The 18,282-nt window shown below is 51.4% G+C and overlaps 3 protein-coding genes across 3 annotated transcripts; 1 reads left to right on the plus strand and 2 right to left on the minus strand.

The window, feature by feature from the left end:
* Nucleotides 1-4,664: 4,664 nt before the first annotated feature.
* On the plus strand, nucleotides 4,665-6,410 carry SAPIO_CDS2661 (SPX domain-containing protein; the record flags this gene model as incomplete). The annotated part of the gene is made up of 4 exons (XM_016785624.1): nucleotides 4,665-4,716; nucleotides 4,817-5,017; nucleotides 5,101-5,288; nucleotides 5,382-6,410. The coding sequence occupies 4 exons, from the start codon at nucleotides 4,665-4,667 to the stop codon at nucleotides 6,408-6,410; spliced, it is 1,470 nt and encodes a 489-aa protein (XP_016645000.1).
* Nucleotides 6,411-7,796: 1,386 nt separating this feature from the next.
* SAPIO_CDS2662 (uncharacterized protein) lies at nucleotides 7,797-10,161 on the minus strand (the record flags this gene model as incomplete). Its single annotated transcript, XM_016785625.1, has 4 exons — nucleotides 7,797-8,166; nucleotides 8,226-8,603; nucleotides 8,688-9,443; nucleotides 9,869-10,161. 4 exons carry the CDS (start codon nucleotides 10,159-10,161, stop codon nucleotides 7,797-7,799), a joined length of 1,797 nt encoding a protein of 598 aa, XP_016645001.1.
* Nucleotides 10,162-14,956: 4,795 nt separating this feature from the next.
* On the minus strand, nucleotides 14,957-18,082 carry SAPIO_CDS2663 (uncharacterized protein; the record flags this gene model as incomplete). Its single annotated transcript, XM_016785626.1, has 5 exons — nucleotides 14,957-16,721; nucleotides 16,865-17,290; nucleotides 17,367-17,411; nucleotides 17,526-17,579; nucleotides 17,655-18,082. The coding sequence occupies 5 exons, from the start codon at nucleotides 18,080-18,082 to the stop codon at nucleotides 14,957-14,959; spliced, it is 2,718 nt and encodes a 905-aa protein (XP_016645002.1).
* Between the last annotated feature and the right edge of the window lie 200 nt (nucleotides 18,083-18,282).

The raw sequence follows: 18,282 nt of genomic DNA on the forward strand, positions 1-18,282 counted from the left end.
TTCTCATGCCCAGAACTAAGAATAGGCAGATTGAAACTTTCTCGAGACTCCAGAATCCGAACAGTCTAGAGCCCCCCGATGCACTCCCGAGCTTCCCCTCTTAGAGTTCAACTTCACGTGGCGCACATCGACGAGTGTAATTGTGCTCAATGTTATTAATCGACTCCGTCTCTGGGGCTCAGAGTGCACTCCGGTGTTTCGAAACTGCCATCGAAGAACTCTCTCGATCTCGGCACACGAGCAGAAGAGGCCTCGTAGTCGTGACATCACACCAGAGGATAAAGGAAAAGCCAGGTATATGAACACTTGAGCAGCTAAGCCGAAAGAGAGACGACGTTGTTCTCGTCCCAGCTGAAATACATTGCGCTCGCCCAGGTCGCCAAGCAATAGCATTCCGAATCAGACTCGGATCGGGAGTTCCCCCACGCTGGTCTCCATCGGTAATTTAACTCTGGGAGGAAAGCTTGGCCACTTGCAGAGTATCATTATTATGTACGTCCCTATATATTTCAGGAGTGTGGTTTCTTTTTTTTTCTCGTTTCTTTTACTTCGTGTACGGGAACTCGAATTACGTTCCTCTCATTTGCCAGCCGCGTGATAAGGCCCGCGGCTTTCTCTAGCCCTTCTTTAACCTTGCACCGGAAGCACATCCCGGAGCATGTGCGGGATGTGGAGGGAGGGAAAGAGAAGCGAAGACTGAAGCTCCCCGAAAAGCAAAAGAGAAAATGCCATGCACGAAAACGGCGCCGCAGCAATATGGGCCTGCGGGCCTGCAACTGCATCTTTGTTGTGCGTGTGAGGGAGTAAAAGGACCTCCGCATAATAACCATAATACCCATGATCCACGATGGGCGATGACGGGGGGGTTCTAACTTGGACCCTCACATCTGTTGGTGATGTTTTTTTTCCTTGGTTCTCGATCACTACTACACTCCACTACTTCGTACTTCGGCCAGTGCTGTGGAGGAATAGCAACCGCGCAAGGCAGCATTTGATCGGGGCCAACTCCTCGCTCAGTGGAGTAAACCAAAACCCGGTAGTTCATCTGGTTGGAACGGGTCAGTTTGTACCGTGCAGGTAGTGGAGGAGGGACTAAAGTGATGCTAGTTTCTCGCTAGCAACACGCAAGAAATGGATCTTGTCACGGAATTGGGCCTAGTGCCAACTCCCAAGTCGGCGAGGCACAGCAAGGAACCTGTGCCGCGTGGAGATGTTTAGATGGGGCAGATGGAGAGAGATGATTGATAGTTCTCTCTTTTGACGTTTTACTGGGTCCCCGGAGTTATTATTGTGTAGTGCAGTGTAGCGTCCAATTGCGCGCTATACTTTTTTGTTGTTGATGAAACTATTCCGGAGTGTTGGCGTGAGGCCGGCGTCGAAGATGGACGGGAAATACATCACACCGGGACTGTTTTGCACCTCGGTTTAGGGGACAAAATAGCAGGATGGAGAATGGTGACTCGGAGCTTCATTTTTTTTTCTTCGTCTTTCGAGTAGCGAGGTGGAGGACTACCGGACTTGGCAGCCCCAGGTAGGCCGCGCTCCGGGTCTTTTCTTTTTGTTATTTTTTGAGTTCTTGGTTCTTGGTTCCTGGGGGGCTCTAGTTTAGCTTTGACTCTTTTTCTTTTTCCCACTTGTTCACTGAAGTCTAGAAGTACATGCAATATTTTGGTAGACTCCGAGCTTCGTGCTTCGTCGCGAATTTGAAAGGTGCTCAGTGTCGGCTGCACGCCGGACATACCAAGTACGAAATAAGGTAACACGGGGCATTACGAACTAGAACCAGAACAGAGCACGGGAAGGATTCGAGATACAGGATACCATACAGGGTACAGGAAACCATACTGCACAGGATACAGATCCAGGATCCTATAACACCACTGTAATATACCCAACTTATGGTTCTGGCGTCGACGCTACGCTCCAAAACGTGCAGATCGTCACCTTTTGATCTTTCCACCTTTTTGAACCTGCAAAGCTCAATCGAGCCAATGAGATCGCCAAATTCGCCCACGAGGCTTCCCTCCCCGCTCTCCAGTCTCTCTGCGAAATCTTGGCTTCCAGGACCCCTGCCCCAAAGGCCCCATCCAGCGCCGACCAGGCTCGGGCCCGCCATTGAAAGGCCTCGTGGGGTTGGACTGGGTCCTTCAATCGTTCATCTCATTGGGCTTCTTCGTTTTTTCCTCTCGAGCCGAAGAATGGTTTCCCTGGCGAGTTGGTCTGACCACACTAGTATGATCTATGATATTGTATGCAGTAGCACGAAAAGTACGGAGTCGTAATTCGCCATGTGCATCTGTAACCATGTTCGGATTTGAACCAGAAACTCCAACCAGGCAAGGTGAGCATGATTTGTTTCCAAGTTCTCCGACTGCCTCGAAATGCACGACGCTGTGACCACATCGTCCGTCCAAGCCGTCCGGTCCGGGGGTGGGAAATATATTCCCCTTCGCATGGGAATGAGAGCGGACGGACGGCGAACATCACATCACCCAACAGCCAACACTGTCGCCATCGGCATGACGGCTTGCAGAATCCCCGCCCCGGAGCTAATACCTTTGGCAGTTAATACTGTTACATAAAAAATCCGTGGTTGAGTAAACGAGTCACCGAGTAACATCGAGGATATAATAGAATCAATGGATAAAAACAGAAGCGAGAGAGAAGGGCTCTAGTTTGTCTCCCAGTGGGGTTATCCGTGCCTGTATTTTTTTTTTGTCCATTTTCGCTTGTCCTTTTCTCACTTGTTCGGCATTGTAATTTGAGCCTCGTAAGATTTGAGGATAAATCAATCCGGAAACGGAAAACTAGTTTGATGTTTTGGGAGGTTTTTTTTGTGAGATCTCTGGAGAGAGCTTGAGAGCTAGACTTGAGACCTCGAGACTCCCGATGGTAGCCAGAGCCCGGTTCGTTCATCCCATTGAGACAATATCGGACTCCACTAAAAAAAAAAAAAAAAAAAAAAAAAAAAAAAAAAACAATTGAGGTGAACGCGGGCGGGAAGGGAGGGTAGACAGCAAAGAAATGGGTAAAGACGAAGAAGAAGGAAAATAAAAAAAGTGAGACCTGATATTTCGTTTCCATCTACCGATGAATGATGGTGGCGATACATGCAGGTACTGCAGGGTTGGATGGATGAGGAGGGGGACTCGCGGGAGCCATGAAGATTTCAAATGCTGGTGGCATCAATTGATCAAACGAGGAGGCCAAATCCTGGCATATGCTGCTTGGATGATGATACAAGGCGGGTGAAGTCAACTTGATGTACTTGGAGATGATAGATCAATTGTTATACTACAGAACAGAACGGAAGCGCACGGGACCGGATTTGTGTGATAGCCTCACCTCAATCTTCGGTGCTAGCACAAGGTAATGCTTAGTTCAGCATCCAGTCCAGCGGCTCTGACCCTCGCCCGAGAAGACCGCTGGTATTCGGCCTTGATTGTTCCCAAGCATCGTGTGTAGCTTAGTTCATGAGATCAATTGATCGATCGATCAATCACGGGCTCCGTCAGGTGCCTGGTATCGACTGAATAAGTAAGTTCAATCTTGCGATCAATTGATCCTGTCCCAGACGTACTTATCCGCTGCTTATCACCAAACTGATGTAACTCGGGAGCTCTCCCCGAGACGTCGATGGTACGGCCTGTCCTAACTTTATTAGCGGGCAGTAGGGGCACCAAGACGACACTAGGCTATTAGTGGACGCTCCTAGCTACACCTCAAGTAGATTGTATATTGGTAATGGGAATGCAGCCCATCCTATGCAGTGTTGCAGTGCATGTACGAAGTAAACTTACATAGTTTACTTCGCGTACCATACCCGCTGGTCCTGGCTGGTCCTGGATTGGTCCTTCCTTGCGCTCCACTAGTGCTCCACTTTACCTTCGTACCGAACGGCGGCCCTCTTCAGATCAAAGATGTCGACGCTCGAAGCATCTTATCTGTGGATACCCATGTTGCCATGCAGTGTACAGTTGTACCCAGGTAAATTATGTACATAACTTGTGTACCTGTGTACCCTTCTCGGCTGTTATGGCCTGTGTTCTACTTGTACTTCCGCCCTCCCAAGCCTCTCTCCGAGGTCTCAATCGCTACCGCGCCGAAGTACTTGAATCTCGACAGACTCAACTCTGATTGTACATCCTCTGCTTCTTTCCTGCCTTCAATTCTCTCCCTCACTCCCTCCTTCCTTTCCTTTCCCTCTTACTACAAAAGTATATCCCCACCAGTCATCGCTCCTCCGCCGAGCACCTTCCCTTCGCTTTCGTTTCATCCCTCCTCTGCTTATCTATAGCTTCTTTTTTCCCCTCACCCGTTTCGAACTCCATCGCACTTGAACCTTTACAATTTGCCTCCCATCTCGAAAACATCGTGACGTGCTAGCTTCCCACCTCACACCTCTCACCACTACCACCACCGCCACTACCACCTCTGTCCAACACTCCGGCGAACTAACCGTATCGACCATTTCTCTCCTGTCCGTTGCTTCCCACACTCCCTCATAAGAGTTGACCCCCACGACCCAAGCAAATCGCAAAGTCGAGGAGCTTGCCAGCGCTTCTTATACCTTACACCAATTCTCCAATTGACCCACCGACACTGCCCGCTACTGGGAATTGATCATCCATAGACGCCTCAATCGGTCTCTCCAACGCTTCCTGATGAAATTCGGCCAACGTCTTGAACAGGAGTCCGTTCCAGAATGGAGTATTCGTACGTCACACTGCCCGCCCGCACTCCTACCACTACCACAGCATCACAGTGAAGTCACTAGATTGCCAATGAGTCAAAGCTAACCTTTTTCTTGACACAGACAACGTCGACTATAACTCTCTCAAATATGAGATCAAAACACACACAACCCGCGATCAGGCTCGCGCCATGGCCATCCCGGGACAAAAGGACATGGCTCTCCAGCGGTTTGAAGATTCCTTCTTTGAGGAGCTGGCTATGCAACATGACCGCGTAAACCTCTTTGTCACGAGCAAGGCCTCTGAAATTTCCTACAGACTAAGTACGACCCTCAGCGGCCTCACTCCTCAAAAGTTCTTCCTAGAAAACGAGCAAGAGCTAACAGATGGCCCTCACCCAATGTAGACTACCTAGCCGACTCCATCGATCGCCTTGCCTCGAGGTGCGCCCGCTCCCCAATGACGCTTAAGCGCCAGCGCCGGCTCGTCAAGTACCAACAAGAACTCCTCCACTGCGGCGATGATATCCAGGCCCTTACCCGTTTTACCACCGCTCAAACAGAGGCCTTCCGCAAGATTCTCAAGAAATATAAAGTATGTGCCACATATCCCCGATTGTTGGAAAGCTTCCTAGTTCATTCCCTGGTGGTCCTCTTGCTAACGCGATGCCCTCGGCGCAACGCATAGAAATGGACCGGTTCCCCGACTCTAGGCGAACGCTTCCGCGAGCACGTGCTGTCCGACCCGAAATCCTTTAGCCGCCGTGACTATTCCCACCTCCGTTCCCGTTACGATGAGACTCGCGCCGTCCTTCGCACCTCAATCCCCGACGTTGTCAGTGAGCCGACGTCTCCAGAGTCAACTCTTGAGCCTGACCGTCCGCGGTCTATGGCTGGCGCAACGACGGTAGGGGCGGAGTCGTTCAAGTCTCTGCCGCCGCCGCAGATGCTCTACTGGAACGAGTATGACCACGGCAGCGATGGCGAGGGTGCGGGCACCGAAGAACCCTACGCCCTGTATATCAACCCCGAGGAAGATGTGGGCATTCCCGGGTTGAGCTACGTGCAAGCTGCCTTCACGGCGCCGTTTGAAAAGGCCAAATCGTGGTTCGGAGGTAAGAAACATGCCCCTGAGACGAGAGCCAATACTACAGAGGAAGACCCCGAGCGGCAGGCTCTGCTTCCCGAGCGTGTCCCCGCCACCGTGGGCTCCCTAGAGGCGACAGAAGCAGCCCAAACGGCCGGCCCCACCCAACCCCCCCGGACCGGCTACTCCACCATTTCCTCATCGAACCGTACAACCTCGGAGTCGGACGCCGACGATGACCTCACCTCCAACGAGGACAACACCTACCCCACCGAAGGTTACCTGGTACACTACGCCACTCTACCTAGCATTAATGAGCAGTCCCTCCGCCGCTACCGTGAGAACGTCATGTTCTGGGGTACAGTCGGCTGCTTCGCCACGTCGTTCATCGTCATGGGCATCGCCGGCGTCCTCCTCTTTACAGGCCGCCACCGCAACAAGCTCGAGGTCAACGCCGGCGCCGCGCTGGGTGTCATTACAAGCATGTTTGCCGCTTGCGCCGCGTTAGGCATGCATCTCTGCCGCAGGGACGTGTTAAGTCTGTGGCATCATGCAGTTGTGTGGGCGAGTGGGTTGGCGCTGTTTGTGTTGAACGGGTTGTTGCTTGTCGTTGTTATGGAGGGATTTTAAAACACGAGAGAGAGAGAATGTGTGTGTGTGTGTGTGGGTGTGTGACAATAACGGCGATAGGAAGAGCATGTTTTCCTTGTGTCTATTGACGAATTAACGGCTGGTAGAGTAGGGATTTGGGATTTGGGTCTACTGAACGGACACTGCAACTGCATACTCGGCGCACGAGGAATATCACGGGTGCGCTACAAGGCGACCGGGGCTCGTTTTGTTTTTTGTCTCTCTTGAGCCTCGTCTGGACTTGTTTTTTTTTTTTCATTTGTCCTGTGCAAAATGGGGGCATTCTTGGGCGTTTTTCCTTTTCCCTCTTTTCATTTTCTTACCCCTTTCCCTCTTCTCCTCTGTCTTTTATTATTTTTCTTTCTTTTCTTGTCACTCGTTTTTCTTTCTTCTCTTGGGATTGGAGAAATGGGATTTTGAGCTTTGTTCTATTATCGGGATATCCTGTGTAATATCCAAGGAAAGACACAGAAACACTTCCTCTGTACATGGCCCCCATTAGTCAGTAGGTTAGTTGGTCGTTGGAAAGCCAGAAGCAGAGGCTGGAGAGGAAGAAGAGGAACAAGATGGGATCAACGGATAAATCAAATCAAATACCCCGACTGACATTTTTCAACTTTATTTTTTTTTATTCCCTGATTTCCGATTTCTACAAAGCGAAAAAGGGCGCGTTATCTCTTTAGATTGTTTCCATTGCCTTTTGTGAGAGTGTACCTTATCAGTTCTTTGCAGGACTTGAGCCCTCCGTCTATCCAAAATCGGCTTGATGCTTTATCTCGACGTGCTTCTCCTTTTTTCCTCGGGGTCCCTATCGCTCTATTTAGCGGGAGATCTTTTGCAGATGTGGCATCACCACCAGTTCTTGGTTTTTTCCCCTTGCCTCCTCGCTTTGGTTCTTGTCACATTTTTTACTTCTTGCCAGGTTTGAGAAAGGAAAAGGAAATGGCTGTCTTTCTTGGTATGGGGAGGCCCGACTTGCTCTACCCCCCGAGACGTGTATCTTATCTTTAGCTTTTCGTCGAGTCTCACCAATCTACCATCCGTGATTATAAGCATCGACATATCGTATCATCCCGTAGTTAGGCCTGTTACGAGTGAAAGACAGCATGGAAACTGGTTCGGATTAGACTATTCGAAACGACCTGATGCAGACTCTATGATAACTATATTAAGTATATCCATCCCAATCCCCCTTTAACTCCGCGCCGATATCCATTCATCTATAAATGTCGTGATACCAACGAGCTATGCATGTCATCTCCGGAAATTTCTCCAAGAGGAAAAGAAAGGGAAAAAAACAAAAGCAAAGATATGTCTCTCCAAAACGCCACAGGTAAGACAAACAAAATGAAACGCCGCTCATTACTTGCAGAATAGTCCAAGACGCTATCTCATCCGCCGGGCAATGCCCCACCTTTGTCCCAAAGAGGCCAGCATGTTCCTCAAGGTGGCCACTTCGCCCTCGCCAACGGGGGTAAAGGCTTCCGAGGCAAGGGCCGCCGAATGCACTGCATGGGCGGCCGAAGGTAGAGGCAATCTCAACGTCGGGAGCTTCGATGACTGCGCGTGGAGTTGCTGCGCCGCGCCGGCGGGGTGCAGCAGGGGAGTGGCGCAGCCGTGAGCTAGGCTCGAGTATGCGTCGAGCACGAGACGAATGGAAAAGTTGAGCGTCGATAGAGCCTTCAAGGTTATATCCGGTGCCGTGAGGACGATATCTGACGACTCTAGTATGGTCGACGAGAGAAGGATAAGTAGTCTGTAGTGTGTTAGAATGAGAGAAGAAAAAAAAATATCTACTATATCAGAGCCACTTACGACAAGCACATGGCCGTGGCATCCCCACAAGGTGTCCTGCACTCTTGTATGATCATAACCTCAGCCATCTCCCTCGCCTCCATGTCGAGAGCACTAAACACCTCGGGCACCGGGGTCTCGTCCCTTGAGCCTTCACACGACGCCCTCCAATCGAGTGCGCGAGACAAGAGAGCGGCAGCCTGGCATGAGCGCTGGAAGTCGCCGAGAGGTGTCGTGGATACTGGAGCCGAGAGAGGAGCACGCATGGGGATGCGGTGGACCTGCTCAGGGTTGAGAATGTTGCCTGAGACATAGTTGTCGAGGGGAAGCAGAGCCGATGGAGAAGGCTCGGGAAGGAATATCGGAAGAGGCATGATGGCACGATCAAGGTGACAGACTCTGCTCCGATGTTAGTATAAAGAGACAGAGAGAAAAGGAGAGAGGGAGGGAGGGAACCAATAATAATCAAAGGAAATCACTCACTTGTCCCAGATAAAAAGCGCCCAGTAGAGCACCCTCAACTGCTCGTCGGCAGGGCTCACCGGCAAATCATCCGCAATCTGTTCGTACTCACCAGGCCGCACACCCAGTGTACTCGACATGGCTACTGCCTCGGAAAAAGTCGAGTACGCCCTGAGCACTTCGCCCTCGCCATGTTCGTATATTGCGAGCAACAACCCGCACTGGACGAGCTCGACACTCGGTCTCGCCGTCGCCTTGAGTAGCGAGAAGGCTCTCTTGATCGAAACGTACAAATCCTTGGTTGACATCGAATTCGAAGCGCCGGTGGGGTTAGGTGTGTTAGCCGTGCTCTCGGCCCACTGCGCGCACAAGTACATGCAGGCAAAGACGGTTGCTAGTTCGGCGGGATCAGCCTTGTCCGCACCGCGGGTCGATCCCGAGGGCGAGCCGGCCACGTTCGGGACCACGGGAGGGTCCTGGAAGATTGAGGAAGAGTGGGCGTCGAGCTTCGCATCGAAGCACTCGGTCTGGACAACGGCAAACCACTTGTGCATCGTCTGAAAGTAGTCGGTCACGATGTCACGCCAACCCACGCCATGGGAGGCCAGGAGGACATGGATCTGTTCTGCCGTGACTCGGCTTGAGGGGTCGAGGAGGTTGAAGCGAGAAAGATCGGTGCTGGACCCGGAGACGTATAGGTTGACCAAGGGCTGGTCGCCAGCAATGCTCAGCGTTGGCGGTATCAACGTGTAGTCATAGATGCATTTCGTAACGAGCCTATAAAAGAGATCCCGAACAGGTCAGCCTCCTTTCTGCAAGGGTAACAGAGCCACTCTCGTTGTGTGGACATTACGCCTTTCGGGGCGAGAGGAGTCGATAGTCCAGATCACTGCAGACTAGGTAGGGAACTGGTGACATAAAATACCCAAGCAGTAAGCAAAACAACAAAAAGAAAACACGGAAAGAAGAACAAAGAAGAAAAGAAAAAAAAGCCCCCAAAAGGAGGAAAAGGAGTCGTCACTCCAGATCTGCAGGTGGTTGTTCGTGCTTACGCCCCCACAACTGCAACCTCGGAGCCGGCGCCGGCACCATCTAGACCCGTAAAGACCTCACAATATAGAAAGCCCATGTGAAACCAGCCGCAAAATGGGACGAGATCTAGATAAATCTTCTCGGTTTGTTTTATCTTTGACCTAACATACCTTGTACATCGCGAACACGAGGGAACGCCCTTGTCGCACTTCTTCTTCGCGCGCGTACATTTTTCACAGGCGCGACTGGCCCGAGTTTGTGGAGGAGCACCGGCGGATGAGCCCGGTGAAGAAGCCTGCGACTGCATGTTGCTAAACTCTCTAGACGGGGTGGGCGGTTGAGAGGAAAAGTTGGCGCCTTGAGTGCCGGAGAAGAGAACGTCATTTGTTGATATATAGCAAGGTAGAAAGGCGCCGGGGGCGCATGGGAGGAGCCAAGAAGAAGTGGAGTCCAAGGGAATCATTATGAGAGACGAGCCATGGCGAAGGAACACGAAGGAGTTGCATGGGTGTGCTAGAGTATGCGATACGAGGAGACGTGGCAGAATTATATAAAAAAGGCCAAAGGAAGACACTAGAGTGAAGGCAGGAGGGCAAAAGAGATTGGAGGTCGATCCAGAAGAGAAGTATCATGATATATAGAGACCAGGCATACAATCTAATGTATGCAGCACGGGATGGAGTCGTCTCCCGTCCATGCGAGTCAGGGCTGTTGATGCCACACACACAGACATGACACACCTCGGCACCCCTCCCAACCAGGATGCGGAGTTTCTCTGCAGGGCTTCTTTCAACTGGCCGCCTGTCCGCTTTTGGCTAGGTGCCCTTTTTGGTGCATGGGTAAAGAAGCGAAAGGCATGGGATGGGGGGAGGGAAGAAAGATACACTGCAACGTCAAGAGAATGCGACCATGGAAAAGTCACACAGCCCGAAGATGGATGGAGAGGATCGGGAGGGCAAGCCATCAGAGCATGGCGGAGATAATGGTGCCGGTTCACCATGGTATAGGACTTGATGAAGCGGGCCATCAATCAATCCATCAACGGTCCCAGGTGAGAGGGAGGAGCACGGAACAGGGAACAAGGGGGCGTGTAGGGCTGAAGTGCCACCCAATCTCCCCCGTCGGGTCAGACGCCAAAACGGACCACCCCCCGCCCTTACCATGCCTCGCTGGGCCATCTGCATCCTCGAATGTGTATTCTAAAATGTTTCCGGGTGGTCTTGGATGGCTCTTGTACCTGAGAGTCATCTTTCCCGCATAACTTAGCTGTCAAGATACCTTGCCCTGTTCACACGGAGATAGGAAAAGTCTCCGTTCTTCCGTCCGAATCGTGGTCTCTTCAGGGAACTTCTGATGCGGCACGAGGAGCGAAGGGCGAGGAGGGTGTGCGAGATTCGCTTGATCCCGCCCTTCCCGCTCCATAATGTAAAAAAAAAAAAAAAGGACTCACGCCATCACCCTGTCAAGGTGGGAGCGTCAGTGAAGACAGATCAGCAGCCTGGAACAACATTATTTGACGCCCCTGCGCTTGCGGACGAATAAGGCGGCTCGGAATGGAGTCTTCTTAAAATCCACAAAGCGCAGCCCTGGAGCGGTAGAGGGGGAGAGAGACGTTAACGAGAATCCGATTGAGAACTTAGTGTAAAGCGAAGACCGCTACAAACCCCGCCCGAGTCCGCGGGTTTCGCAGGAAAGTGCGGTCGGTGCAGGGTCCGGCTGCCATTGGCCTGCAAATCTGGTTGTGGCTGGCTGCCGTTGCTGGTTCTTGCCACGGACGGACAGGGGGTGTACAGGGGAGGGGGTGGTGGTAGTGGCACGCTGTGAATTAGTGGGTAACACTGGGATGCGCATGGGCTGGGATGCACCTACACTCTCAGTCTGCCTTGCCCCAAATCGAACTTCTCGCAAGGACAGAACAATCTGAATGATTGTCCAATGAACCTTCGTGTTATCTTTAGCTTGAACAAGGGCCTTTTCACGTAAGCAAATCGGGATCATTAGACAACTCAGAAATGGGTCGACTGCACGACTTCAAGCGCGAAGTAACTGTCGGCGGTGCTTGCTACAAATTGGTATTGACCTGGCCTGGCCAGAAGGGTCTGAGATTGGGCTGCGAGAAGGGAAGGAATGAAGGTGGATGATCTGTTGCTCCCCTGTCGCTCCATGGTGCTCCTTCATAGTTCGTATTGCACGTGCGCAGCACAAGGATTTACTTACTGAGCAATGACGGCTGAGAGCTTAGGACTTGAGAACATACCAGATAGCATAGCACAATGATCCTGTCGACAAGAAGCGCAATCCTTCCATGCTTAGACGCCGGGGCCAGGGCGAGAAGAAGAAGACAACCCATTCGCATTCGCTATCTCCGAGGAGGAGGTACGAAGTACTTGCAATACCAAACCGCCGAATAGGAACAATCGAACTTATGCGGGGAATTTCGCCGCTTCAATCGAAAATCGCATGCGGCAAGAAAAGTAACGTTTGAGGTAAAAGTAGTGTGTGTCACCCAGAACGGGTGGATGGCCCGCCCAAAGGACAAAAAGAGCAGCCCTAATAATAAGGATAAATGACATGTGCTGCGTCTTTTCGTACTCGGCTACGAAGTATGCGGCCCCGCCCCCCTCCCTGTAAGCCAGCGATTTCAATCTTGAGTTTGAGGGAGGGTGATAATTGGGTCTTCTAGAACGGTTCTTTTGTTCGAGTCCTGTGACAGCAAACAGTGACGATCGTGATAACCGCCAATACGACTTAGACTCCTCAGCTGTCCCTACGAAGTAGTAAAAGGGGAAAGGCTAGTTTCATAGTTGCCCTACGAAGTCCTAGTGCTATCATCCTCCCCTCCTTTGCTTGATGTCTGGATAGAAACAGGGTGTTTCCTGCTTCCAACTGGCCGTCTCGGACCGAAAGCCCCCGGTCTTTACAATCAAGGGAAAGAGTTGGATGAATGGGCGGGTGCGATTGAAGCGAGTCGAAATTTCAACGTTGGTTTATACTACCTCACTAAACTCACCGACCGCGGCACATGGTCTCGAATCAATCTGAATAGCTTCAGACTTGTATGCCTCTGCATGGCCAGAACTCGTAAACCGACATATCAAACCGCCCTCATCGAAGCAACCAGTTCTACCCAGGCACCATGTACACGAAAAATGGCCCCATGGACAACCTAGGCACACCACCTTTTTTTTTTTTTTTTTTTTTTTTTTTTTTTTTTCTAGACATTTACACGATTTCTTCTCCCGCCCATCCCAAACGCTATCGATATTATCACCGGTTCACGGGAGGAGAAGGACTTCCAGAACTATGTTACATTTAATCTCCCGTCTCCCGTCTTCTCCTCTCCCTTCCCCCCTCACAAGAACAACTTCTCGGAGGGCTCGACCCAAGTCTTGGCACCGCTGACAAACGCCGGCGGTGCAGAACAATAGAACCCCAGTTTCCGAACTTGCAGGGGTCCTGCCCCCTAAGTCCCTCCTAAGTCCCTGTACTTGTTATCCCTGTAGGGCTGACCCTCCGAAGATCCGGAACATGCAGAACGCTCTCCTGCCTCTAGGTACACTGTACGAATTAGATACAAGCGAACCCTCTGAACCAGGGGAAACTCCACGTCCTCTGGTTTGCGGATATTTTTGGAACGCTGTTTACTAAGATTCTGACGACATGTTCAAATCCAACTAGTGTTGAAAAAGGGAAGGAGCAACACTGCGCAGACAACAAAGCGGACAAGATTCAAGGTCCAAAAAGTCTCCCCGTTCTCCGGTCTCCTCCTCGCTGCTCTTGAGAGAAAAAAAAAAAAAAAAAAAAAAAAGAGGGGGGATTGATTTTCCCGTTCTATTTTTTCTGCCTAACGCACACCCGGCCGGCAGATGCGAAGTCCGCCACGAAAGCCGAAAATCTCCCGTCCGCCCTTTCTTTTTGTCCCTTCCAAAGGGGACATTGACTGCCCTGCTTCGCAGAGCAAAACAATATTTCTCAGACACCTAAAAAAAAAAAAGTCTTTGCTTATAAATGCCCCAGGTCTAATAAAATCACTTATTGTCTTCTCTGAACAAAAAAAAAAAAAAACTAGAAAAAACCATACGCTCCTGTTAGTCATACACCCCCTCTTCGGCATCGCCGCTTCTGGTTTTGGATATCGTGCCTCAACCGACGATATCGCTATTTCAACCCGCAGATGGATGCGTGAGGTCAAGCAGTCAGAACTAGGCGACGGTCGTCCTGCATCATTCGATGATATGTGGAACCAAGGCATCCATGATCTGATCTCTTGCCTTGCCCCTTACCCTTGACATCGATTATGGAGTCGTGATGATCGTTTCCCCCAACCACACCACATTGAATTGTACTCTCAAAGGCAGCCATAACTACCTACTACACACCCGGATATATGCTTCTTCAGCCCTATCTCCACGATACACCTCGGAGATACTGGCAAAATGAAACCGGCCCTCTGCTCCTAGAACCTCTTGTCGACACGATGAAAATGCTGTTCTCTAGCCTTTATACCATAGATTCTTCTTCCATTACTAGATACAACCATGATATTGTTCTTGTTCTTCTTCGGGCCGGCTGAAGAGATTCACCTATTTTGTCTTCCCATTCCGGACACAAGAGAAAAACCAGATCCGTAAACTGAAAAAGAAACCTTCCCACAAATGTTGTTTTCAAAAAGGAAAAGAAGAAAAAGACTAGAAAAGAGAATATAGTTCATAATGTAAGAGTGGCTATCGCCAGCACATGAAGAAATACAGGAAATTAAAACCGTAGTTCAAGTCCAAAGGAAAGAGGAAACAGAGAAGGAAAGCAAACCTAAAATGAATGATGAACATCGACGGCAACAGATGATGTGCCTGTCGCACTTTTTTTTTTCTTCCCCAGTGGTCAATGAACAAGAGAAGAAAATGAGCAAACAAAGATAGTAATAAAAAATCCAAAAGAAAATCCAGGGAACATAGCTTGGCCTGAAGGTTAGAATGGAAGCAAACCCCATTTTTATCTGATGTACACGCGCGGTGTTTCCAACGTCTCCCTTCAGCTATCGCCGTAACTGATAAACAATAGGTGGTATCGTCATTATAAAAAATAAAAATAAATAAAAAAAAGAAAAGAGAAAGAACAGTCATGGTCATGTCAAAACGATCCCATCCCCGTCCCCCTTCAACAGCTGCGCTCCAGGACCAGGCTTCCAGAAAACGCCACGCTCCATATTAGCGCCGAACACAACGAGCGGACCACCGCCGCCATCGCGGGAACTCCCGTTAGTGATGCCCCCGGAAATCCTCGCCAGTAACCTGGCTAATAGAAGGAAGAGGCGTCTGCCCCTCACCTCCCTGACCATGGACAAAGGTCTGGCTTGGCCCACTAGTACCAATAGTAGCGAAAGGGTTAGGAAGCTGTTGCAAGGGGTCGAACGCGGGGTTGCTGTTGCCGGAGCCACTAGGTCCATGGGCCATATAGCTAGCGTTCGGCGTGCTAACCCGTCTTCTCTGAGCCGTCAAGCCAAGGCGCGACACCGGATTGTCCTCGAAGTTTGATGGTCCCTGTCGACCGATGCTGCCAGTCTGGCCGCCGGCGCGGAAGGGATCCGCGTTAAAGTAGGCGCTTCCAGTAGCGTCGTTCTCGATGCGACCCATCGAGTTCGAAATGCTGGGAAGGGGCGGCTTAAAACCGGTGGGGTAGCTGCGAGGCTCGCTCAAGAGATGAGACATATCACTCCGCGATCGCCCGTGACGTGGTTGAGGGGCCACCAAAGAAGGTGGTTGTGGGTGGGCTTCGAGGTGCTCGGATCTCTCCTCTTGGATTTGCTGGAATGCAGGACGATGGACGAGAGCAGTCCGCCTAGCATTAGGAGGAGCTAACGAAGCCTCGAGTGAATCTTCAGCCTTGCGCTTCTCGGCACGGCCGGCTTCTTCAGTAATAATAATAGCCGGTTGAGATCCCCGCCTGTGATTAAAAAGCATGCCATGCTCATGAGCCGACGGGATGGCAGCATTCGCAACAGGTACGCCCATAGACTGGGTTCGCCGGTGGGAGACCGACGACTTGGATCTTCGCTTTTGTGGCCGCCGAGGCGCAACAGCACCCTCAATGTTGGGAAGGATCTCAATATCGGGTAGTTGCAGGAGATTTCCGGCATGAACTTCGTCACGGAGCTGGGCCATAATCGCCTTGATCTGCCCCGTCGAGTATCCGGCTCCAGCTTGGCCTGCGAGCCAGTCGGGGACGGCAGTACCGAGCGCCACCGCATCATCATCTTCCTCTTCCTCATCATCGCTGTTATCCTGGTTCCGCTTTCGCCTCTGTTGCTCACGTTTCCGAATGCTGAGCGCCCAATCCTTCACAACAGGTCCGTCGTTGGCAGACACATTACCATCAGACCACGCTTGGATGCGGTCGATCTGCACCAAGATCAAGTCGGCTTGAAGCTTTGCGTATTCAGGCCCTTTCCGGTACCGCTCTCGCTGGTAGTGTTTGCGGCAATAGTGAACCCAGACCTCCTGCGGGATCGCCCGAGTGCATAGCTTGTTTCGTCCGAAAACGTGCGAGATGAGTTTGCGCCTGTCCGTACCAGTATCACAGTTCTCAACCCTCTCGCATCGGATATGAAGGTTTTGTTCCCGTTGGCGGGGCACTGGAATCGAAGCCAGCTGGGGCCGGGTTAGTGAAGGGAGCGTCTGGCCAGTAGGAGCTGGGGGTGGGAATCCCTGGACAGGCTGGTGAGTTTGCTGTGATTGCAGTTGCGGTTGTAATTGTAGCTGTGGTTGCGGGGGCTGGTGATGTTGATGCACCAGAGGTTGCGGCGCCGGTGGTGGAGGAAAAGTACGAGCTGCATACGCGGAACTAAGTGGTTGGGGTCGGAAAGCAGCGAAGCTTGGGGCCGAAATGGCCCGCTTATGCTTATGTACAGGCTGCAAATGAGAGGAATGCTGCGGGAACCGAGCGATGGTGTTGGGTAGTGGGTTTAGCGTGTCTAGATGATCACTGGACTGTTCAACCGAGGGCTGCTCAGGATGCGGTTGGGATCTAGATTTAGGAAGGTTAGCTGTGACATGCACCAGTCCGTATTCAACGACATGGAACGATGGGACCCGCGAACATCCCGGCCACTTTTCCAGGGAAATGCGACATGGCATGCGTCCAGCGCAGAATAAACACAGCCCACTTACTCAGTATTGCTCGAAGGTGGGCTCAGACGAGCCCCACCCCTCGAGATTAGGAACGCATCTGACGGGCTCCTCGGACGGCGGGGCTCGATGCTGAACGACCCGAACCTAGGTGGCGTTTCATTGTTCAGCTGAGGGAGTCCCCTAGAAGGAGGCCGAGTCTCGTTCATCGCCGACATGTTATGGTTCAACCTTTCTCCCTCATTGCGCTCAGCCTTCTCTTGAATTGAGGGGATCTCGTTAAACAGTGTGCTCACGGGCTGGGCCATGCCGACCGTCGAGAACGACGATATCCTTGAGTGCCCTCCTGACTGTGTCGATGGCGAGTATGATGACAGGCTGCTATGGCTATCCGAGAACTTGTGGTTGGGTGATTTGGGGCTGCCCATCGGGGAGGTGGGAGTGTCTTGATGGGTTAAGAAGCTAGGCCTAGTGACAGGGCGTTAGCAAACTCATGAAGGAACTCGGTGGCCGTTGAGAAGTCTTGAAGTCTTTTCAAACATACTTCTTAGCAGTCAACTGAGCGTCCATCTCACTTGCGGAGCTGGATCTATGAAGAAGGCCGATCAGTCTTTGTCTTCTTCTCTAGGCTATGCACGACCACTAGACGGTCGCCCGCCAGGAGAGGATGAGGGGCTAAGAAATGCTATCGAGGGTTTCTTACCGTCGGCCAGTATATATCTCAAGTTGTGGATCGGCCTCGCCTAAAAACGCTGGTCTGTTCATGAGAGCCGGGTTAGTCAGTCCAAACCTCCAAGCATACTCTTGAGAACCCACGAAGCAGTCAACATACTTAAATGCTTGCGAGATGGTCATAGGAGACACCAAAGCTGACGATACCATATCCGCAGGCGAGGACTCGAGGGACGTAGACCTTGAATGGCCGCTAGAAGGAGTGACGGCTGATAGCGCGGAAATGGATGTGGAATCCACTGACTCGCTATAGATGGCCGGTTTCTGCGTTGAGGGGAAAAACTTCGTGTCCAAGCTCAAAGGTAGCGAGTAGCCGCCAGCATCCCATGGCGTCCGGCTCTTGAGCGCCGGTCGGTATTCGTCGGAGCAGGTCCTCGCAGGGCTCTTTTCCGGCGAGGGCGTGGGCAGGCCCGCCCACGAAGGTGGAACTGGTTCAACCACAGATTCTTCGGGTTGGTGCCGTTGAATATCTTCAGCTTCTTTCAAATTAGTTCCCGCTGAAGAGTTCAATAATGACAAGAGGTCCATTTCCTTCTGACTGGTTGAGTTTCCTTGGGTTGGGGGAGGTCGTCGTATCCCGTAGGGGGGGGTTAAAAGTTGCTGCCCGTAGATAAGTCCAGGCCGAAATGACACCAAAATTTCCTTTTGCACTGCTTCGCTTCGAAACCAAATGATCCTGCACCTGTGTTGAGGGCGTCTCTTAAGAATTGAGAATGGATCACCAATAG

Source organism: Scedosporium apiospermum (assembly GCF_000732125.1).
Source record: "Scedosporium apiospermum strain IHEM 14462 chromosome Unknown SEQ_SAPIO_0086, whole genome shotgun sequence".
In the NCBI taxonomy this organism is placed as follows: Eukaryota; Fungi; Ascomycota; class Sordariomycetes; order Microascales; family Microascaceae; genus Scedosporium; species Scedosporium apiospermum.